Below are 16,867 nucleotides of genomic sequence, written 5' to 3'. Positions count from 1 at the left end.
GTTTGAGACAGAAGTAACAGAATCATTGGAGTTAGAGCATGTTTATCAGAGAGGAGGTCTTGGACTCCTAGTTTATAGAACTGGATGAAAGGGGCTACATGAGAATGTGGTTATTCAGACAATGTACTGTTGAATTGTCTCATCTTTTTAATTATTAATAATTGGTCAGAAGAAATCCATTATATTCTTATGCAGAATTTTTTCCATGTGTAGAAAAATGCAAGGTAGTCCGAATTTTCCTACTGTTAATACCTGCAAAATGTATTTCTATAAATTAACATAGGCACTTTAAAATTGATGCTAAGTGAATCAATAAGTAGACTAATTTCTATTTAAAAGATTAAGTAAAAAGGAATTGCTTTGGAGTGTTGCTTCTGTATCTTAACATTTTTCAAGTGGACTTTCAAAGAAGCTCTTCAGAGTCATAAATATGTAGCTGGTCATAGAGCTACATGCATTAAAGTTATGTTTCTGTTATTAAATATATTTGTGTCATCTACATAGTAGATAACAGATGCATTAAGTCCTTCATCTTCTGTATTGTCTGCTATAAAAATGTGATAGGATAAAAATTCCAACAGTAACTGAGATATGTGAAAATCTACTGTTGATTTACACAAGACTGCTTTAATTTAGCACAGTAAAGCTGAAAGAGTTAACCCCAAAAGACTGCAAGTACAGTTATGATAGTATAAAACTAAATATTACTGTTATTTTAATGCACTCCTATTATTTCAGTGATCTAATAAAAATAAATTAAAGCATAATCAGACATATACTTGATGTTTCAGTAGATATATTTTGGAATTTAAAGTTTATACAGTTTATAAGATAGGTTAATAAACAATTTAGGACAGAAAAACTGATCAGAAAAATAAAAATATTCTCTTTGAGTATACAGTACTTTTTTCTTTAAGTACAATAGGTCTATATTGTGCTACATTTCATATTTCTCATCTCTGGACTTTATATTACTTTTTCAGCACATTAAAACTTATGCAGTGAAACTGAATAATGGCAAGTGTTTTTATATCCTTTTATAGCCATTTCTTTTTTCATAACCTCCCCCTGTTTCCTGTTAGCTAAACTATAAGCACCTTTCTGTTAATTTATGAAAATTATTGTTGAGATAGCACATTATCACTGATCTGTATGGCACTTCCAGCATGTTAGAAGCAAAGGTCCAAGCAACATAAAACACATCAAAATTCATTAATGCGGTATTGATTATTTTTTGGATAATTAATTTTATTGCAGACCCTTGAAAGAGATAATGAGCTGCAAAGGGAGAAGGCAAAGGAAAATGAAGAAAAGTTCCTTAATCTTCAGAATGAGCATGAGAAAGCACTAAGAACTTGGAAAAAAGATGTAGGTTTATTAAATTAAATGTTAGAGTATTAAAAGGTTTTTGAAATAGTCATCAAGCATTTCAGGTAATTCCTAAAAGCCAAGAAAATATTGCAGAAATAATACAATAAAACCTACCAATTTCTTTTCTAGTAGTGTGGAGTCTTCTACAAATGAATATTTTTAAAAGGTAGATTTAGGACTGATGTTGACTTCTGTGCTCTAAAAGGTCAGTGCACTTCCTGCAGTTCTGCAAAGCAAGAGCCAGGGTATTAGGTCTTACCTTGAATTTAGCACTTAAAAATATTCCAGAATTACATGCTTGCCATTACGTAGACATGCAAGCTGATATAGTTTTTAGTTTACATTGAATATTATGTGTTTTTCAGAAGATTTACAATTTTTTACGCAATTTATTCAGAGAATACCAGCATTACTAGGCTGCGGTCTTGTACCCTGAAAAAAATATCAGTAAACTGTCATACAATAAAAAACGAATGTAAACCCACATAGGCTAAAGGTACTTCAGAAGGGCTACACGCCCAGAGAAAATAAAAAAGGCAACCTCAAGCTGAATTGGGTAGAGATACTGAAGGCTTGCATTAAAGCAGAGGTCCTGATTTGACAAGAGTTATTCAGCACGGACTGTAAGGCAAAAGGGAATAAGAAAAGGTAAAAAACTTGTATATCCTTTCAGTGAATTAACCTCTGTGTACACCTAAACAATAATTTGTCTTCAATATTTGCCATTCTTTTTACTACTACTTTATTTTTAAAGAATACTTCGGTAATTATTTAATCCAAAATAATTAGCAAAATATTGTAGCTGTGAAAATTGTCTGCAATAATAAATGCATGTTTACAAGTGAGAAAGATTAATACTTCTTCAATGAGACAAATCCAGTTAGTGTGTGGAAACCGGACTCTAAGCAGCATTTTGTCTATCTTTTCTATTTCTACATAATTGGCACCTACTGCCAGAAAGGTTTTGAATTTGGTAGTAGATTATCAGGGAAGTTGTGGGGAAATAATGCAAGGTTGTCCTTGTAATCCTGTTTTCTAAGGCTAACTCTTCTGAGTGCAGCCACTATGGAGATGACTGCAACCATGAGACTAAAAAAGTAGTGAACTGTTCTGATGTTCACTGCCCTGAGAAGATTTGACCACCTTGATTCCTAGGAGAGTCTTACACCATAGTTTTCTGTATAGACATGGGAATTGGCCCTGCCTATTTCCCAGGAATGTTTGCAACTGTTCTTTAGAAGATAATTTTTTTTCTATATATATTTCTGCTATGGCTAACTAGAAATTTCATCTCTCAGTATCTTAAAGTATAGCATCATAATGGATAATGTTAACATTATACACTGCTCTGAAAATATTTGTAAATTAAATGAAGGTATTTCTGTAAAACTGCCCTTCTGTTCTTTTTACAACTTGTATTTTTGACCATCCTTTTTGTTCTAACTACAAGATTTAATTGTTACATCATCACTGAAGAAGCATTGGATGCTTGAGGCTATTTACAGAAGTAAAGTGCCAAGCAAAATATTTGCTGTTGTAGTTTCTTGACAATGTAGGTAATGAATGTTGACTAGCATGTTTATCTTTGAGCAAAAAAATGAAGAAAGCTACAAAGACAAATCCCACTTTTTTGAGTATTGCTACTTGAAGTAAATTGTAAAAACCCCAATTAATAAAAAGTATAGTCTGTAATGAAAATGTGGTTAAAATTTTGGTTTGAATGAAAGGGCTCAAAATTATCTGCCTTTGTACAAAGCAATTCCTTAACATCTATACTTCCTTTTAATTATTTACTTTAATTTGCTATGCTGTTGATACCCCTGTAAAATACTGGTTTTCATAGAATAGTTTGGGTTGGAAGGGACCTTTAAAGGTCATCTAGTCCAACCTCCCTGCAATGAGCAGGGACATCTTCAACTAGATCAGGGTGCTCAGAGCCCCGTCCTACCTGACCTTGAATGTTTCCAGGGATGGGAATATGCATTGAATATGCAGTAAAGATCTATGTTTGTGTACTCTGTGTACCCTCAATTATTACAGGAGGAAAATATGAGAAGAGAGATAGACACTATTAAAAATGAGCTCAATTCCCTTAAAGGAGTTCATAGACATCTTGAAGATTATCCTCCTCCTCAGGGAAATCAGCATTCTGAGCAAGTGGAAAATCTGCAGGTAAGTGTCTCTAATAGCTGCAGTACTTTCAAATTATTGTAAAAATATTAGAGAATGAGAGACATGACAGTTTTTCTAATCTGGCTGTCATGTCCACTGATCTTCCTTTGACATTGCTAAACCTAAAAATTTATCTGATGTAATCAATGATCCAAGATCCTATTAAAACTTACTGTACTCAGACAATGTTCCCAGCGAGAGGGGTGCTTGTATCATAGAAACCTGAGATGTTCATTACTTGATTAATAAATTTATATACATAATACATAGCAATTATCTTAATCTGTCTTTACAAAATCTTATTTCAGAAATGTATTTTGCATGGGTGTTTCTCAACTACTGTGGTAGACCCATTGACTTCATATGTATTTAAGTTCCCTGGAAGTGTGGAAATAAGTCCACCTCTACTCAGAGGAACTAATTTCAGCCTCTGTAACATGGGACAGATCAGAAGATTTATTTTATCAACATATAGATTATCTAAGGTCTTTAGTTTAAAAAAAACCAAAAACAAACCAAACTGTATTTCACTTAGCATCTTTAAGAATCATCAAAGGCATAGCAAGCTCAAGAAATAATCAATGCAGGAGTTAAAAGCCTGTTTTATGCAGTGCAGGTTGAACTAGAATTGAGCTTGAATTTCTGGGTGAACTAAATCCACATTCAGCTCTATATTCAGAACACATATCAGAAGTCAGCAAGTGGTTAAGCACATGAAGATGGTCTTTTATAGCAAAAGGAAGGGCATGTAGCCCTGCCGCTATGTGTCATCCCTTACTTAAACTGGATTGCAGATTCATATTCCAGTCCTTTATAAGACTGAAAAAATTGAGTCATAAGCCATAAGAAAACCTTTCCCTGAGCATTGAGTTTATTCTGTTGTTGAGTATTGGTTATATATTTTTTTCCATTAGTTTTTACATCCAAATAATGATTTATCATTCAAAGAAGGGATAATTCATTTTGCATCTATACGATTTTGCTTTCAGTGTTAGGAAAATAGGAAGACACTAGGACTGTAAAGACAGATTATTTTTTAGAACTAGTCTATGAATTGTCAGTAAAATGACAAACCGTAATATTTTAGAATTTGGAAGAACTTAAAACTAATTTCTTCACAATACATGTATGTATGTTTATAGCTTACAAACATACATAGACACATTTATGAATATATACACATACATAGCTGCGGGTGTGTGTTTAATAATACAATGGAAGTTAGACTTGAAATGAGTACTCATTGTGCCAAAGCTGTAAGAATTCTACAAGGTATAATGCAAATTGTATAACTTCTAAAAATCATTATTTCCATGAATGAAAATGAAATATGAATGAAGTTTAGGATGCAGAATCAATGCACACAATCAGTCGTTCATGATAAACAGTACTTGTGCCTACTAAGACAACCCTATGTGTTTGAAAGTAGATATAGACTCATAAATGCAAAAGAAGTCTGAGATGTCTTCTAAATATATATGTTACACTATCTTATGGCAAATTGCCCTACCACTTTGTGTTGTATGATCATAAGATTTCAAAAGCTAGGCAGGTTAGGCTGAGTCAAATCTCCAGTGGAACACTGCCAAGATATTACAGGAGCTGCAACAGATCATATTGATTATTCTAATCTGTGGAATTTCACCACGTATCAGTAATGAGTCAGTGTCTATAAAACATAAAAAGGCAAGGAATTGGCTATGATTTAGATCTTGACTATGGCTCCAAGTATTGCAAGGAAATGTGCATATATTTATTTTTACATAGTGCAATCTGAAATCCCTGCGATTATTTGTGGGGCATGAAGTTTAGGATGTATGTAAACTTCATACTGATCACCAGTGGAATAGTAATTAAACAAAGGCCTCTCTTAAAAGAAAGGTCCAATGTCAGACCTCATTACAATTTAGTTTAACTTTACCGTGGTTCACATTTAGTGTCATATAATTTGTAATACAGCTATAGAGCTGTGTGTAACATCAGAGAATAGGGCTACACCTAGCAATGGGTTATTGTAATTATTTTGTGTGTCTATGTACAGGGAGATGTGGTTTTGAGAAGGTGTTGAATTTCATAGTCTGAAATACTTTGAGGGAAAGGCCATCTTAGGTATATGTATGTTGCTTAGTTAGATTTTACTAAGTCACAGGGAAAAAATTAAAATCAGGTTTAATAGTTCTGATCTGTAGGCATCTTAGTTTATGTATCTTGGACCTATTTTTGAAGGGCTGAACAGCCATGTGAACTTAATGGAAACTAGGTTTATTCAACCCATCTGGAAAGGACTCCTGTAACCTTTCTCCCTTTCTAAGAACACTTTATCGTGTTTATTTCAGGTGCATTCAGCAGTTCAGCCCATACCAACAAGTGTGGTAAGTTGCACTGTACCTGTACAAGAGAGTCACATGCACAGTTATACTGTGTTGCCTGGTGCTTCTGTCTAAAGAAACAGCTCCTAGAAGCAAGAGATTTATAAAAGAATTACAGCTTTCATGAAAGAAAAAGGACACTTCTAGTATTTGTATTTCAAAAGAAAAGCTTGAAAATGTGATGCCAAGGCTGTGTATAGCCAAGAAGCAAAATTAACTTATTAAAAACTTAGAAAACAAAAAAAGATGTAATACTTACAATTTCCAAATCAGAATGACAGGGAAGATTATAATAAAATATGAGGAAAAGAGAAAGAAATTTCAATTGAAACTTCAAATTGAAGGTGCATTATTTGGCAGAGGAAAAGTATTTTTAGAATGCTCTCCATTCACTATGACTCTTCCCTCCCCCTTAGTAGCAAAGCTGGGAGCATCAGGATGTTTCTGTGACCTGTAGAAAATTGTTTCCAGCACATTTGCATTCTACATCATCTACTATGCCACCACTGCAATAATCCCATTTTTTACCAGTGTTGTCTACGTGCCTCCCTCCATTTTGCAATACGCTCTGTCCTCCCCACATATCCAATGCCCAAGCACCGCACTTGTAACTCCCTCCCACATCCCAGCCTTTCTTTTGCAACACCTCCAGTCACCCAAGTATCTTCAGCTTTTTCTCACATCTTTTATGGACTAAGCAATACCCCTGCTCCCTCCTACATCTACCTACTTTTATATCCTATCTTTAGGGCAAGAGCCAGCATGTGCTCCTGTCTTCAGCTGCCAAACAGCTGATGATGATAAAGGATGTGTCTTCATTTCCTCTGACTCAAATTCAGGTTAAAAAGCCATCTGGGAGGGAATGAGGAACTGACTGACAGGAGTTGCAACTTCATAAGCCTTATTTGTCTATGAAACAAAGTTAAAGACCTTAGGTGGTTTGTTAGGAAAAAAAAATAGCATTAATATGTGTGTGTATGCACATGTGTTTGAGTGTAATTAGCAATCATGCAGGTTTTTTCTGCAGGTGATTCCTGAGCAGTTCACTGATTTAGCCAGCAGACAGAGGGAGTGATCCAGTCAGAACATATGTAACACACATTCCTTCCTTCTGTCTATATGTATAACTTTTCTTTGTGGACTGTAATGTAGCAGGACGTAATTTCTTTCCTACTCTTCTAGGGTATTAGTCTGCTTTTTTTCTCCATTTACATTACCTTTGTATACTTCAAGTGAATGGTCTTTGTTTTCCATGAGAATTGTAAAAATAATTTTAAATCTAAGTCCTGAACTTTAAATCTAATCAGTGAGTGTAGTTAATTATTAAAATATGTATAATCTTTTGTGCCTTCTTATGCTAGGGTGGTCAAGAACACTCAAAAGACAGTGAAGTACAGGCTATTCAGAAAGAACATGAGTGCATGCAGTCTATAATAAAAAAAGACTGTGATTTTGGACACAATGAAGAAACTGAAGTGAAAAACACAATGGACTCCTCTTTAAGCATTGAAGAAATACAGATAAAACAAAGTAATAACACTACATGGATAATAAAGATAAGTAGTATTGCTGAAGAAAGGATAAATATTTACAGTTACAGTACATGATGAGAATGCTGGAATCCTGAATTAAATGTTTTTGTACCAACAACAGTAAAATTCTTGGTGTCAGTAGTGCTACTCTATGATAAATTCTCAAAGCTCTGCATGAAAGCACAGTACTTCTAGTGGCTGCCCTGGGCCATTAAGTAAGATCCATCTGCTGTAACCCCTCAAACTCTTTCTGCATGCCAGCTCAGGAAGTGAGTAAGGGTTAGGCAGAACCATAACTTGTATAGAAGTGTTTGGAAGCAAAAACAAGGACTTTCCCTTTATCATAAAACAATGAAAAAAGGCAGAGAGTGATTGCTCTGCACAGGACAACGAAAGTCTGTTCATGTGGATATTCATAATGCTTTTCTATTCAAAGCACTTTGTAACTCCAGTAAGTAATTTTTTGAAGCCACCTAAAGAAAATGTACTTAGTCTCTAATGCGCAGTTTCTAAAATGTAGCAAAGATAAGTGCAACTTACTTATCAACTGTAAAGTGACTGCTTTAAAGGATCAATGCTCACAGCCTTCAAGTGTATCTTTCAGAAAACACCTGATATTGAAATGCTTGTTATTCCTCACTGGTCTACTACCATTGAGTCAGAGCGTATTCCTTTTGATATGAACATAGTAACTTAAACAGTTTTGTTTGTGTTGGTTTTCCGTTTAGCTAAAAATGACACTTTCAAACATAAAGACAAATACAGTTGTATTAGTAACCAGTGGCTTAAACCTTATGTAGACACACAATGGCTAATTAAGTATGTGTTATCATTTCATAATGAAAACCCCTTTCGATAATAAGGCTGACAGATATCAGTTGTGAAATATCTCAACTATAAGCCAGAACATTAATATACTTTGTTTGAACAGTTTATAAATATTTTGCAAGTTACCATAATACAGTATTTATCTTCAGCAACTTTTTGAAAGACTTGTGTGTGTAATGTAAGATAAGAAAAATCAGTATTGATACTAATCTTGAGTCTATCTCTTTGGAAATTTTAAACCATAAAAATAAAGCATTACTTAACCTCCAGGCTATCTGTCACTAACTAGAGCATACACTTACTCTAACAGATTTACAAGTTCTTGAAAACAATTTTAAGGATGAAATTAATGTTGCTAGCCCTTATGAAGAAAAGCAAAGGGAGGCTTCTCCCAGGAATACGCTCTGCACAGATACTGATTTAATTACCCAAGGACAGACCTCGGAAATACATGTCACTGAGTGCAAAGAAGCAGAAAATCTAGGAGCAAGATGTAGAATATTACTGGAGGAAAACAACGCAAATGTAGAACAAAAGCCACAGGACAGCACTGAACCATTAGCAGCATGCCACACGCAAACAAGAAAGGTCTTTTTAGACAGTACTGACACTGTAGGCGTCTACAAGAAAAATGCAAGCCAGGAGACCGACTCTAGCAAGCAAGAATTATGCAATACTGTAGATGAATCAATTTGTACTAAGGCAGATAAAAAATCAAATACCATACAACACAACAAAAGTGTCCTTACACCTAAAGCACCCAAAACCGAGTCTGAGGTGGCTCTTTGCACTGAGAAGAATGCTGTGTGTGAGAGAAGCACAGATAGTCATCAAGCTAAGGAATTAAGTTTTGGCATCCTACCTTATACTAAAGAAAATTCTCAAACAGAATACCAAAAAAGTAGCTTGCTGGAGAGTGGCAATTATGTAGGCAATGGAGCACAAAAAACAGAAAAAAGCCTGCTAAAGCTGAGTGGTTTACATAAACTTCCTTTTCAACAGACATGCGTAGATGCTGAAGACAGAAATTATGGTGAAAATGTCAGAACCATAAACAGAAGTGGTGCACTGAGGAGTACTGGTGTTCCAGCACCTGATGGCCAAAACCTACCAACTGTTGATTGTGACAATGCAAGAAGTGATCATGCCACAAAAGAACATACTGATAATATGTCTCTCTTAGGTACTTTCAATTTATGCCCCCCCCAAACAGAAATAGGAATAAATGTGGATGACATGCCCAGCAAACAACCTGAACATGGCAGTACTGAACAAACATGGAATGCTACAAATACATGCACTTTGAACGCTGAAGCCGTATCTCCAGTAAAGGCTGATGGTTTTCAAGTAATTGCGAATAAAAAAATCCCAACGGATAGCGTTAGTACAAGTAAACTAATTCTATGTAAAAAAGCTAATGATGATACTCAGATACACTCCATCAAAAATGGACATTCCCTGGAGATTAATAATTCAACAAATAACACGTTGTTAAAAGAGAAAAAGGACTCACTGAATAGTACAGTTCCAGGAAGGAAGTTTGCTGAGGGTCACCTGAAAGAATCATGCTCTTTACCCATGAGAGCATCTGGAAATTTAGTAAACAGAAGTGGAAGGTCATCCTTTGATCTTTCATCCTCAGATAAAAAAGCTGACAAAACTCCAGTATACTTCAATTTTTTAGACCTCAGTTCTTGTTCAAGAGTAAATCAAATGAGAGATCAAGCTCCATGGACTTCAGCTTCTAAGGAACCTTCCCTTTTGAAAGAGAAACTACTGTGCTTAGTGGAAAACACAAAGGTTATTTCAAAAACACAGTGTCAAAATCTCACTGAAAATCTGGACAGAAAAGAAACAGGACTAGGTAAGAAAAATAAGCGTTTATGTTTTGAATATACTTAGAAAAATGATCAAAATGTGAAATTTCTGCATCTAAGTTTAGTGTAGTGTTAAAAAAATGTAAACCTTCTGACATTTTAGTTGTATGGCAGAAAAAAAAAGATGAGATTTCTCTGTTAATTTATAGTGTAAATGCAGCTAAACAAAACAGCTTTTGTTTGCTTAATTATCTGATTAAATAAACTTTTCTCTCATTTCCCTTTGTGAAAGAAAAGCAGTGCAATGACAAACTGAATTTTTATAGGCATTTCTAACCCTAATGTAGAGCAGACTCTGTCAGGGCTCTGCATATATCTGAAATGCACTGAGCAGCTTTTGGAAATCATTCTCATTTTGCATAAAAATTAGGGTAGTTTTCGAACCAGTAGATGCTTCTTTGAATGGGGCTTAGAGAAAGTTTACTTTTTATTTTATTGTACATCTTTTATTCAGATGGACACTTAAAACCATCTGCATCGCTGAATGTGTGAAAGGAGAAGTTTATAGTCTTTGAAGCTCTGGAAATGACACCTAGCTGTTATGAGTGCTCAAGGTGCTTTTTCATCTACTGTTGGCACTTGCTGATTATTTGCTGAGCAGTATTTTGCATATGCAGAACAGTAAATATGAACATTATTCCGGGTGTTTCTAAATCATTACTGAAACATGGAAAAACAGATTTGTTTTGCAATAAAATTAGCTGCTAGATTACCCCTATATTTATTTACTAAAGGTGCCATTTTTAAACTCAATCTTTTACCAAAGTAATAAAAGCATCGTCTATATTTCTACAGTAAATTGACTTTGGTTCACTTACAGGTATTCCTCTACTTCAGTAACAGGACATAGTGAAAGATAATGTAAGTGGTGCCTTGCTTTCTCAAAATACAGCTTGCCTGAGGATTCTATTCTTTATGCATGCTGTAAGCTTAAAAGCAGATGATCTCTCAGTCTCTGGAAGAAGTGAAAGCCCTTGCTTTTGTAGACGAGAGATATGTTTTTCAAGAGAGCCAGATCCACGACATAGGGTGTTTGTGTCTGTTCGAGGTTTTGTTGATATAGTGTTTTGAGCTTTGCTCCTTGAACATACAAAGAGCCGAACGGACACCCTGTTCCTTACACTTGTGGCCAGTGGCAGCGAGACAGAAAACCAGCAGTCTGGTTTCTTTATATTGTTCTGGTGTTACTAATTTAGGTTTCTAGGTAATTTTGTCTCTGTAGTTGGTATCTTGTCTATGTATATTTGTACAAGGACACATAATTTTTTGAAGTTCAGTTTCAGAAAAGTCTTTGTCCCCAAAACAACAGTGGTGGTAGCAACGTAGCAGAATCCTGATCTCAGATGGTAAATTATTTCTTTTAATAATGTGAATTTTGATACCTGTTTCAAGAAAATGAACGCATAGTTATGTGACATCCTACCTGTATCTTTTCTGTAAGAACACATAGCACTATCTGAAGTTCTTCCACATGTTCCTCCTCCTTTTGTCAGAAACCTTTCTGTATGCAAAGTACTGTAATTCCAAGAAGTGACTCTGATAGGTTCATCCACAGGAGTTGGTAGGGATTTTAATATAACTCTTACTCCTCAGATGAGTGGCCGAGAGACCAATACAGTCACCAGACCTCTTGAATTCTAGCAAAACTTCACGTGAGGATCTTGGTCTGGGTCCCAGATCTGCCTCTCACTCAGCACACTGCCTAATTTAGACAGATCCCTACTTCAGCTTGCTGACCTCTCTGAATCCTGTACCTGTTTTGGAGACAAAAGAACCTCACTGTCAGGGCACTGAAGAGTTAGTTGTTGTGGTACTCAGCACTGCAGCTTCCAAGATTTATTGTGGTTGGTTTTGTTTTGTTTTGAGATTTATCCCAAATGGCAAACCTGGAGTGGAATCCATATGGACTGTGTCCCTAAATTCTTTTTCCTTTTTTTACTTACTGAAGCACAAACAGTTTAATCATATGGGAGACCTAAAGGCGAAGAGCATTGGTGAAAGAGTTTACTATCTGAGAGAATTCCTCTTACTGCCTAACCACAATTCAATTTACTACCTATACAAGTCTTGATTTCCAAAAAGCAGCCACTCCACATCAGTAAATGGGAGGAATGAACTGGGAATGGGCAAGATCTTCCAGGTGAACTATTAAAAAAGAAACAAACACAAACTCATAACTGTTTTCCTCTTCCTCCCAAGAGAAAAATACAGTATCCTTGATTAACTGTTACGTAACCATGAGGCAACATGTATTTTCATAGCAAAACAAAGATTTACTTAATGTAGCAGTGACCAACAGCCATTTGCATAGGGACAAAACCGCTGTTTGCTTTATGAGCAATTGTGAAAGTACGCTTACATTTTGATCTTAATACTTGAACTTGATACTGGTTTCAATGGAGTCTACTAGCAGTGCATAAAGCGACTGCAGGATTGGAGCCTTATACTCTCCCATGATTAATCTACTTGTTTGCCCTTCCTACCTTTAGTAGATAGCTATAGCCTGACTTTGTATTTAGAATGTCTTTTTTATTACAAGTGACCCTGGAATATGATGTCAGGATGGCAGTAATTACATATTTTATTATCATTATCAGACAGTGAGTCTTAACAGAATAATCAGGATATATGCATTTTCTATAAATCACAATTTTGTCATTAACTTAATATGTGACAATGACATTTTTCATCAGAGTAGAAACATACCTTATCTTTATAGACGAAATAGATGCAGAAGTATATGAAAGAAAAAAATAAAGAGGGAAAAGCCTACAACAGACAATCAGTGATTTAAAACAAAAATATTTTATTTTTTAAGATCAGAGGTAAACCAGCCGTTTAGTTACTTTACATTTAGTGCCTAGAGACTAAATTGCAGTTGTTACCATTTCCTTTTTGTCAATCAGGTTCTACCAGTTTGAACAGAGCTGCCGACACTTTGAATACCTCTAGTATGCACCAAGACCCCCAGGGAGACCCGAGTGAAGAATGGAATGCTACAGCAAAGGCTTTTTATGATTCTTCTTTTCCCACAGAACATGTAAGTCAATTAAAAATATTGCGGACCAGACCTCAGTGAGCTAATTCCACAGATATTTGTACAACTGTACACATCTGGACACTTTAAGACTGAGTCAATCTCCAAAATAATATCAAAAGGGCAACAAGGCACCATTTTTCACAATTAAAGTTGATAGAAAGCAGCAGGAAAAAGTCACAGCATATGAATCAAACAGATGCTAACCAGTCTGTTTGGGAGGGGAGGAAGAGGGTAGTTCATTGTGTACCCTAGTAAAAATCATCACCTACAGTAAAAGTAGGAGTTAAAAAAAGAAAGAAAAAAAAAAAGTAGTATGTAAAAATATAAAAACATTGTTTCCTTTATTACTTGATAGAAGCATGTTATTTAAAAGAATCTGTGAAAGACTAAAAACTCAGCATACCTATGAATTAGAGCCTGTCTGTTTATTCTATGCTGCAGTTATGTGATGCCATATTTAGAGTTATCTTATTATTTAGCAGGGTAACATTAGACAAATGTGTAAAAGCAAAGAATTAAAAAGAAACCTATTGTTATCCCTGTAAGGCAACGTCATTCAGGATAGCACTAGCAATGGCTCGCACTGCGTTTTTAGATCGATGTTAGACTGTGGAGCTTGGACAGCTGTAACTGCTGTATTAGGATTTGACCCAATGTTAAACATATTATTCAAAAGTGATACAATAATTTACAACTGCAGTTAGCCTTCCTTTATAGAAGAGGTTCTAGAGATATTTCTCAGGTAGTTAATGACTGTCGTCTTTGGACAAGGTTTGAGCTCAGCGTGTATATATAGTGTTTTCAAGAGAGAAAGTTGGCTGATGCTCTCAATGCCATTAGCATTAAGCCTCTGAAATTCAGAAGTAAAGGCTTATTTTTTAAATTACTCAGCTTTCCTAACATGAGACTGCTTGGGAATGATGGCGAGGTGGATTTTTCACCAAACATAGTGGTGATATTTATCATATCTCTCTTGCTTTTGCTCACTGAGGTAGAGCCAGGAATTGACCAGTTAGAGCACTTTTCTCGCTCTGCCTTGCTTGCTGTCCCTCACCCTCCCTTTATCAGCTGACAGTTTTTGGAAATGAGTGAACTAAAATACCAGATCTACAGCTAATACAAAGCCGTATTTCATTACCTAATTGTGGTTACATCTGCTTTGTTACCTTCAAACTAAAACTCCTTATGTGCTGGCTAAGTAAAAGCTGAGATGGATACGAACAGAGTGCCTTGCTGGTGTGAACTTATATTAGTTTCCAAATACTTAATGTATGAAATCTCAGCCTGGGACATACAGACCACTCCCTTCTGTGTTGGTGTCATTCTAATACCTTCCGTCCTCAAATTTGTCATTTTTTATGACTGATATGAAAAAGCTGTTGGGAGATTAAAAATAGGCCCAGCAGTCTTCTTTGCTGCTCAGTTTGTGTTGACTGACATGTATGATTATAACTAGAGCAGATTTTCACCTCCTACGATTTGGGTAATCTCATTCAACCAAAGCACAATACTCTAAAAAGTGATAAAAATTAAAAAGAAAGCCAACAGGTGCACTTAAAATTCTAGTAAAAAAGATGAGGAACTATTTCAAACATTAGTTTGTATACACCTGAGTACTAAGGTAAGGGTGAATAAGGATCCTCAGCTCAGTTTAAACACAGGTCCCTAACTGTGCAGTCCTACTATTCAGCAATTAATGTTTTTTATGCATATGTGTCCCATAGGTTGCCATATTACTCAGTGCTGGCAGTAAGACACGTGGTTTACTTGTATTTTATTGTGAAAATGCTGAGGCCTTTTAGTTTGACAGCTGAGATTATTTTTGAAGCTTTATTCTAAACCCACTGTTACAGAACTGTATTAAAATGCTGTATGTATTACCTAACTGCAATTAATTCTCCAAAGAGGTCTAAACACTTGTTGTCTCCAGTAAAATCCAAGTTACAGGGCATGGCCTTATTTCACTGGAAAATTTCACTTCTGCATGTGTAAGACCTAAATGAATGTTTTTCTCTTGGATTATTAGTAGAGAACAGATGCAACCCCATGTGCTGTTTTATATAGATTTTGACTAGTGGCTTGCAATGAAGTATGAAGGCTGGCTCTGTGTAACAGGGCTTTGCTGTGCACCCAGGTTCAGGCAGGGGCCTGGTGCTGCACACTGGCCCCCTCAAGAGCCACACGATATTGGGTTATGAGCGGAGAACTCGCCACTCAAGCAAAAAACGTTTTCCCTACTGTGTTGCCACATGTGTTTCATTTGGATAGATATGAAGTTATCAATCAAACAATAATTAAAACTATTCCAAGAGCAAAAAGATCTTTTAACATCAAAAAACCAACCTATTACAGACCTTGCATTAGTTAGTGATGTTTGCTTTCTAATCTATGCAGCAAAGCACAGAGGGAGTTAGCACTATAAACCTCATGATTTTGGGGTTTGTTAATCAAATGCTTGCATAGCAATAGAAATGCAACATTAAACTGTTTGATTAAACTATTTATTTTGCTAATCTGCATTCTAGCACAAGGTTGTCTTTTTTTTCTCATCATACTCTTCTGTACTAAGTCTTATGCTAAGGTTTCGTTTATAAAAGTGTATTTATCAATTATCAAGTTTTCTAAATTAAAGCTGAAGCAAGCACTGCAAATTAAATGTATTTTTTTAAAATTGACTTATATTTCTGTTCACGTTTCCTTGCTTGCTTAATGCTCAGCAAAATCCAACAATTTGAACCTTTGTACCTGAATTTCACTGGATTATTAACTAGCTGCGAAATTTGTGTTCTGTCAGGGGAAAGAAGGATTTACTGCTTTACAGAATGAGCAGAAGTCTTCTCACATGACGGTAACTCCAGTGAGAAGTGAAAGTGCACTCACAGATGAGGACAGCTGTTCCAGTCATAACTCCATCATACAAAACCAAATAGAAGAAATTGAGAAATTCCTGAGTTTGGAGAGACTTAATTCAGCAAGAAAAAGAAAATATGAAGAAGGCCAGTGACGATCATTGGCAGGAGATAAAAAGCATGTCTTTTAGGGACAGATAAATCACTTACGTAAACCAGACTTGTAGAGGCTTTCATATAGAGTAAGCGCTGTGCTTTCATGTTTAATACAGCATATAGACCTTTATGTTCAAAAATGGATACGATCCCTACTAATAACTTTAATTCTCTGTTTCTACGATGAAATTTAAGTTAGTATGGGCTTTGTCCGAAGTTAAAAAGTTCACAAGTTAATGTTTTAATATCCATTAAATACAAATTAAAAGATTACTTGAGTACCCTTCTCCCGCTCCTCAGAACTCTGGGCTCAAACTTCAATTTGGTTTCTCTGTCAGACTGCTCACCCAGTTTTCAAGTAAAATCAGTTGCAACTGTTTCAAAATACAATGGTTTCTACAGACATTGACAACTACTTACAGCAGTTCAATCTTCTGCTTACCTTTACTGCCATATTATTGAAGTATATCTGTTGTAGTTGACTGTGTATCAGTAAGGTCTCTTTCCACACTAAAGCATCAGGTATGATTTACAGCGATAAGGCAGCAGATCTTGCTTCATAAAGCTTCATTTCTAACTGATTCACATTCTTCCTCCCATAGGGTGTAAGGGAAATTTTCTTTTACTTTACAATTCCTTCCACTACCATTTCTCTGATCTCCCTTCCCTTCCT

General features: G+C 35.5%; 1 protein-coding gene across 2 annotated transcripts in view; it reads left to right on the top strand.

The window, feature by feature from the left end:
• CCDC73 (coiled-coil domain containing 73) overlaps positions 1-16,272 on the top strand; it is an 82,704-nt gene extending 66,432 nt beyond the window's left edge. Inside the window, exons 13-18 of one of the 2 annotated variants that reach the window (XM_075425378.1) lie at positions 3,412-3,543; positions 5,880-5,915; positions 7,274-7,442; positions 8,583-10,136; positions 13,056-13,189; positions 15,984-16,272. In XM_075425378.1, coding sequence (XP_075281493.1) covers positions 3,412-3,543; positions 5,880-5,915; positions 7,274-7,442; positions 8,583-10,136; positions 13,056-13,189; positions 15,984-16,193 — 2,235 coding nt within the window. In that variant the 3' untranslated portion in view covers positions 16,194-16,272. Of the gene's footprint in view, positions 1-3,411; positions 3,544-5,879; positions 5,916-7,273; positions 7,443-8,582; positions 10,137-10,969; positions 11,011-13,055; positions 13,190-15,983 lie in introns of those variants that run through there. The other variant, XM_075425379.1, reaches the window with a different exon arrangement.
• Positions 16,273-16,867: the final 595 nt, after the last annotated feature.

The sequence above is a fragment of the Opisthocomus hoazin genome, chromosome 7, assembly GCF_030867145.1.
Source record: "Opisthocomus hoazin isolate bOpiHoa1 chromosome 7, bOpiHoa1.hap1, whole genome shotgun sequence".
Classification (NCBI taxonomy): domain Eukaryota; kingdom Metazoa; phylum Chordata; class Aves; order Opisthocomiformes; family Opisthocomidae; genus Opisthocomus; species Opisthocomus hoazin.
This window is presented reverse-complemented; position numbering and strand designations above follow the sequence as displayed.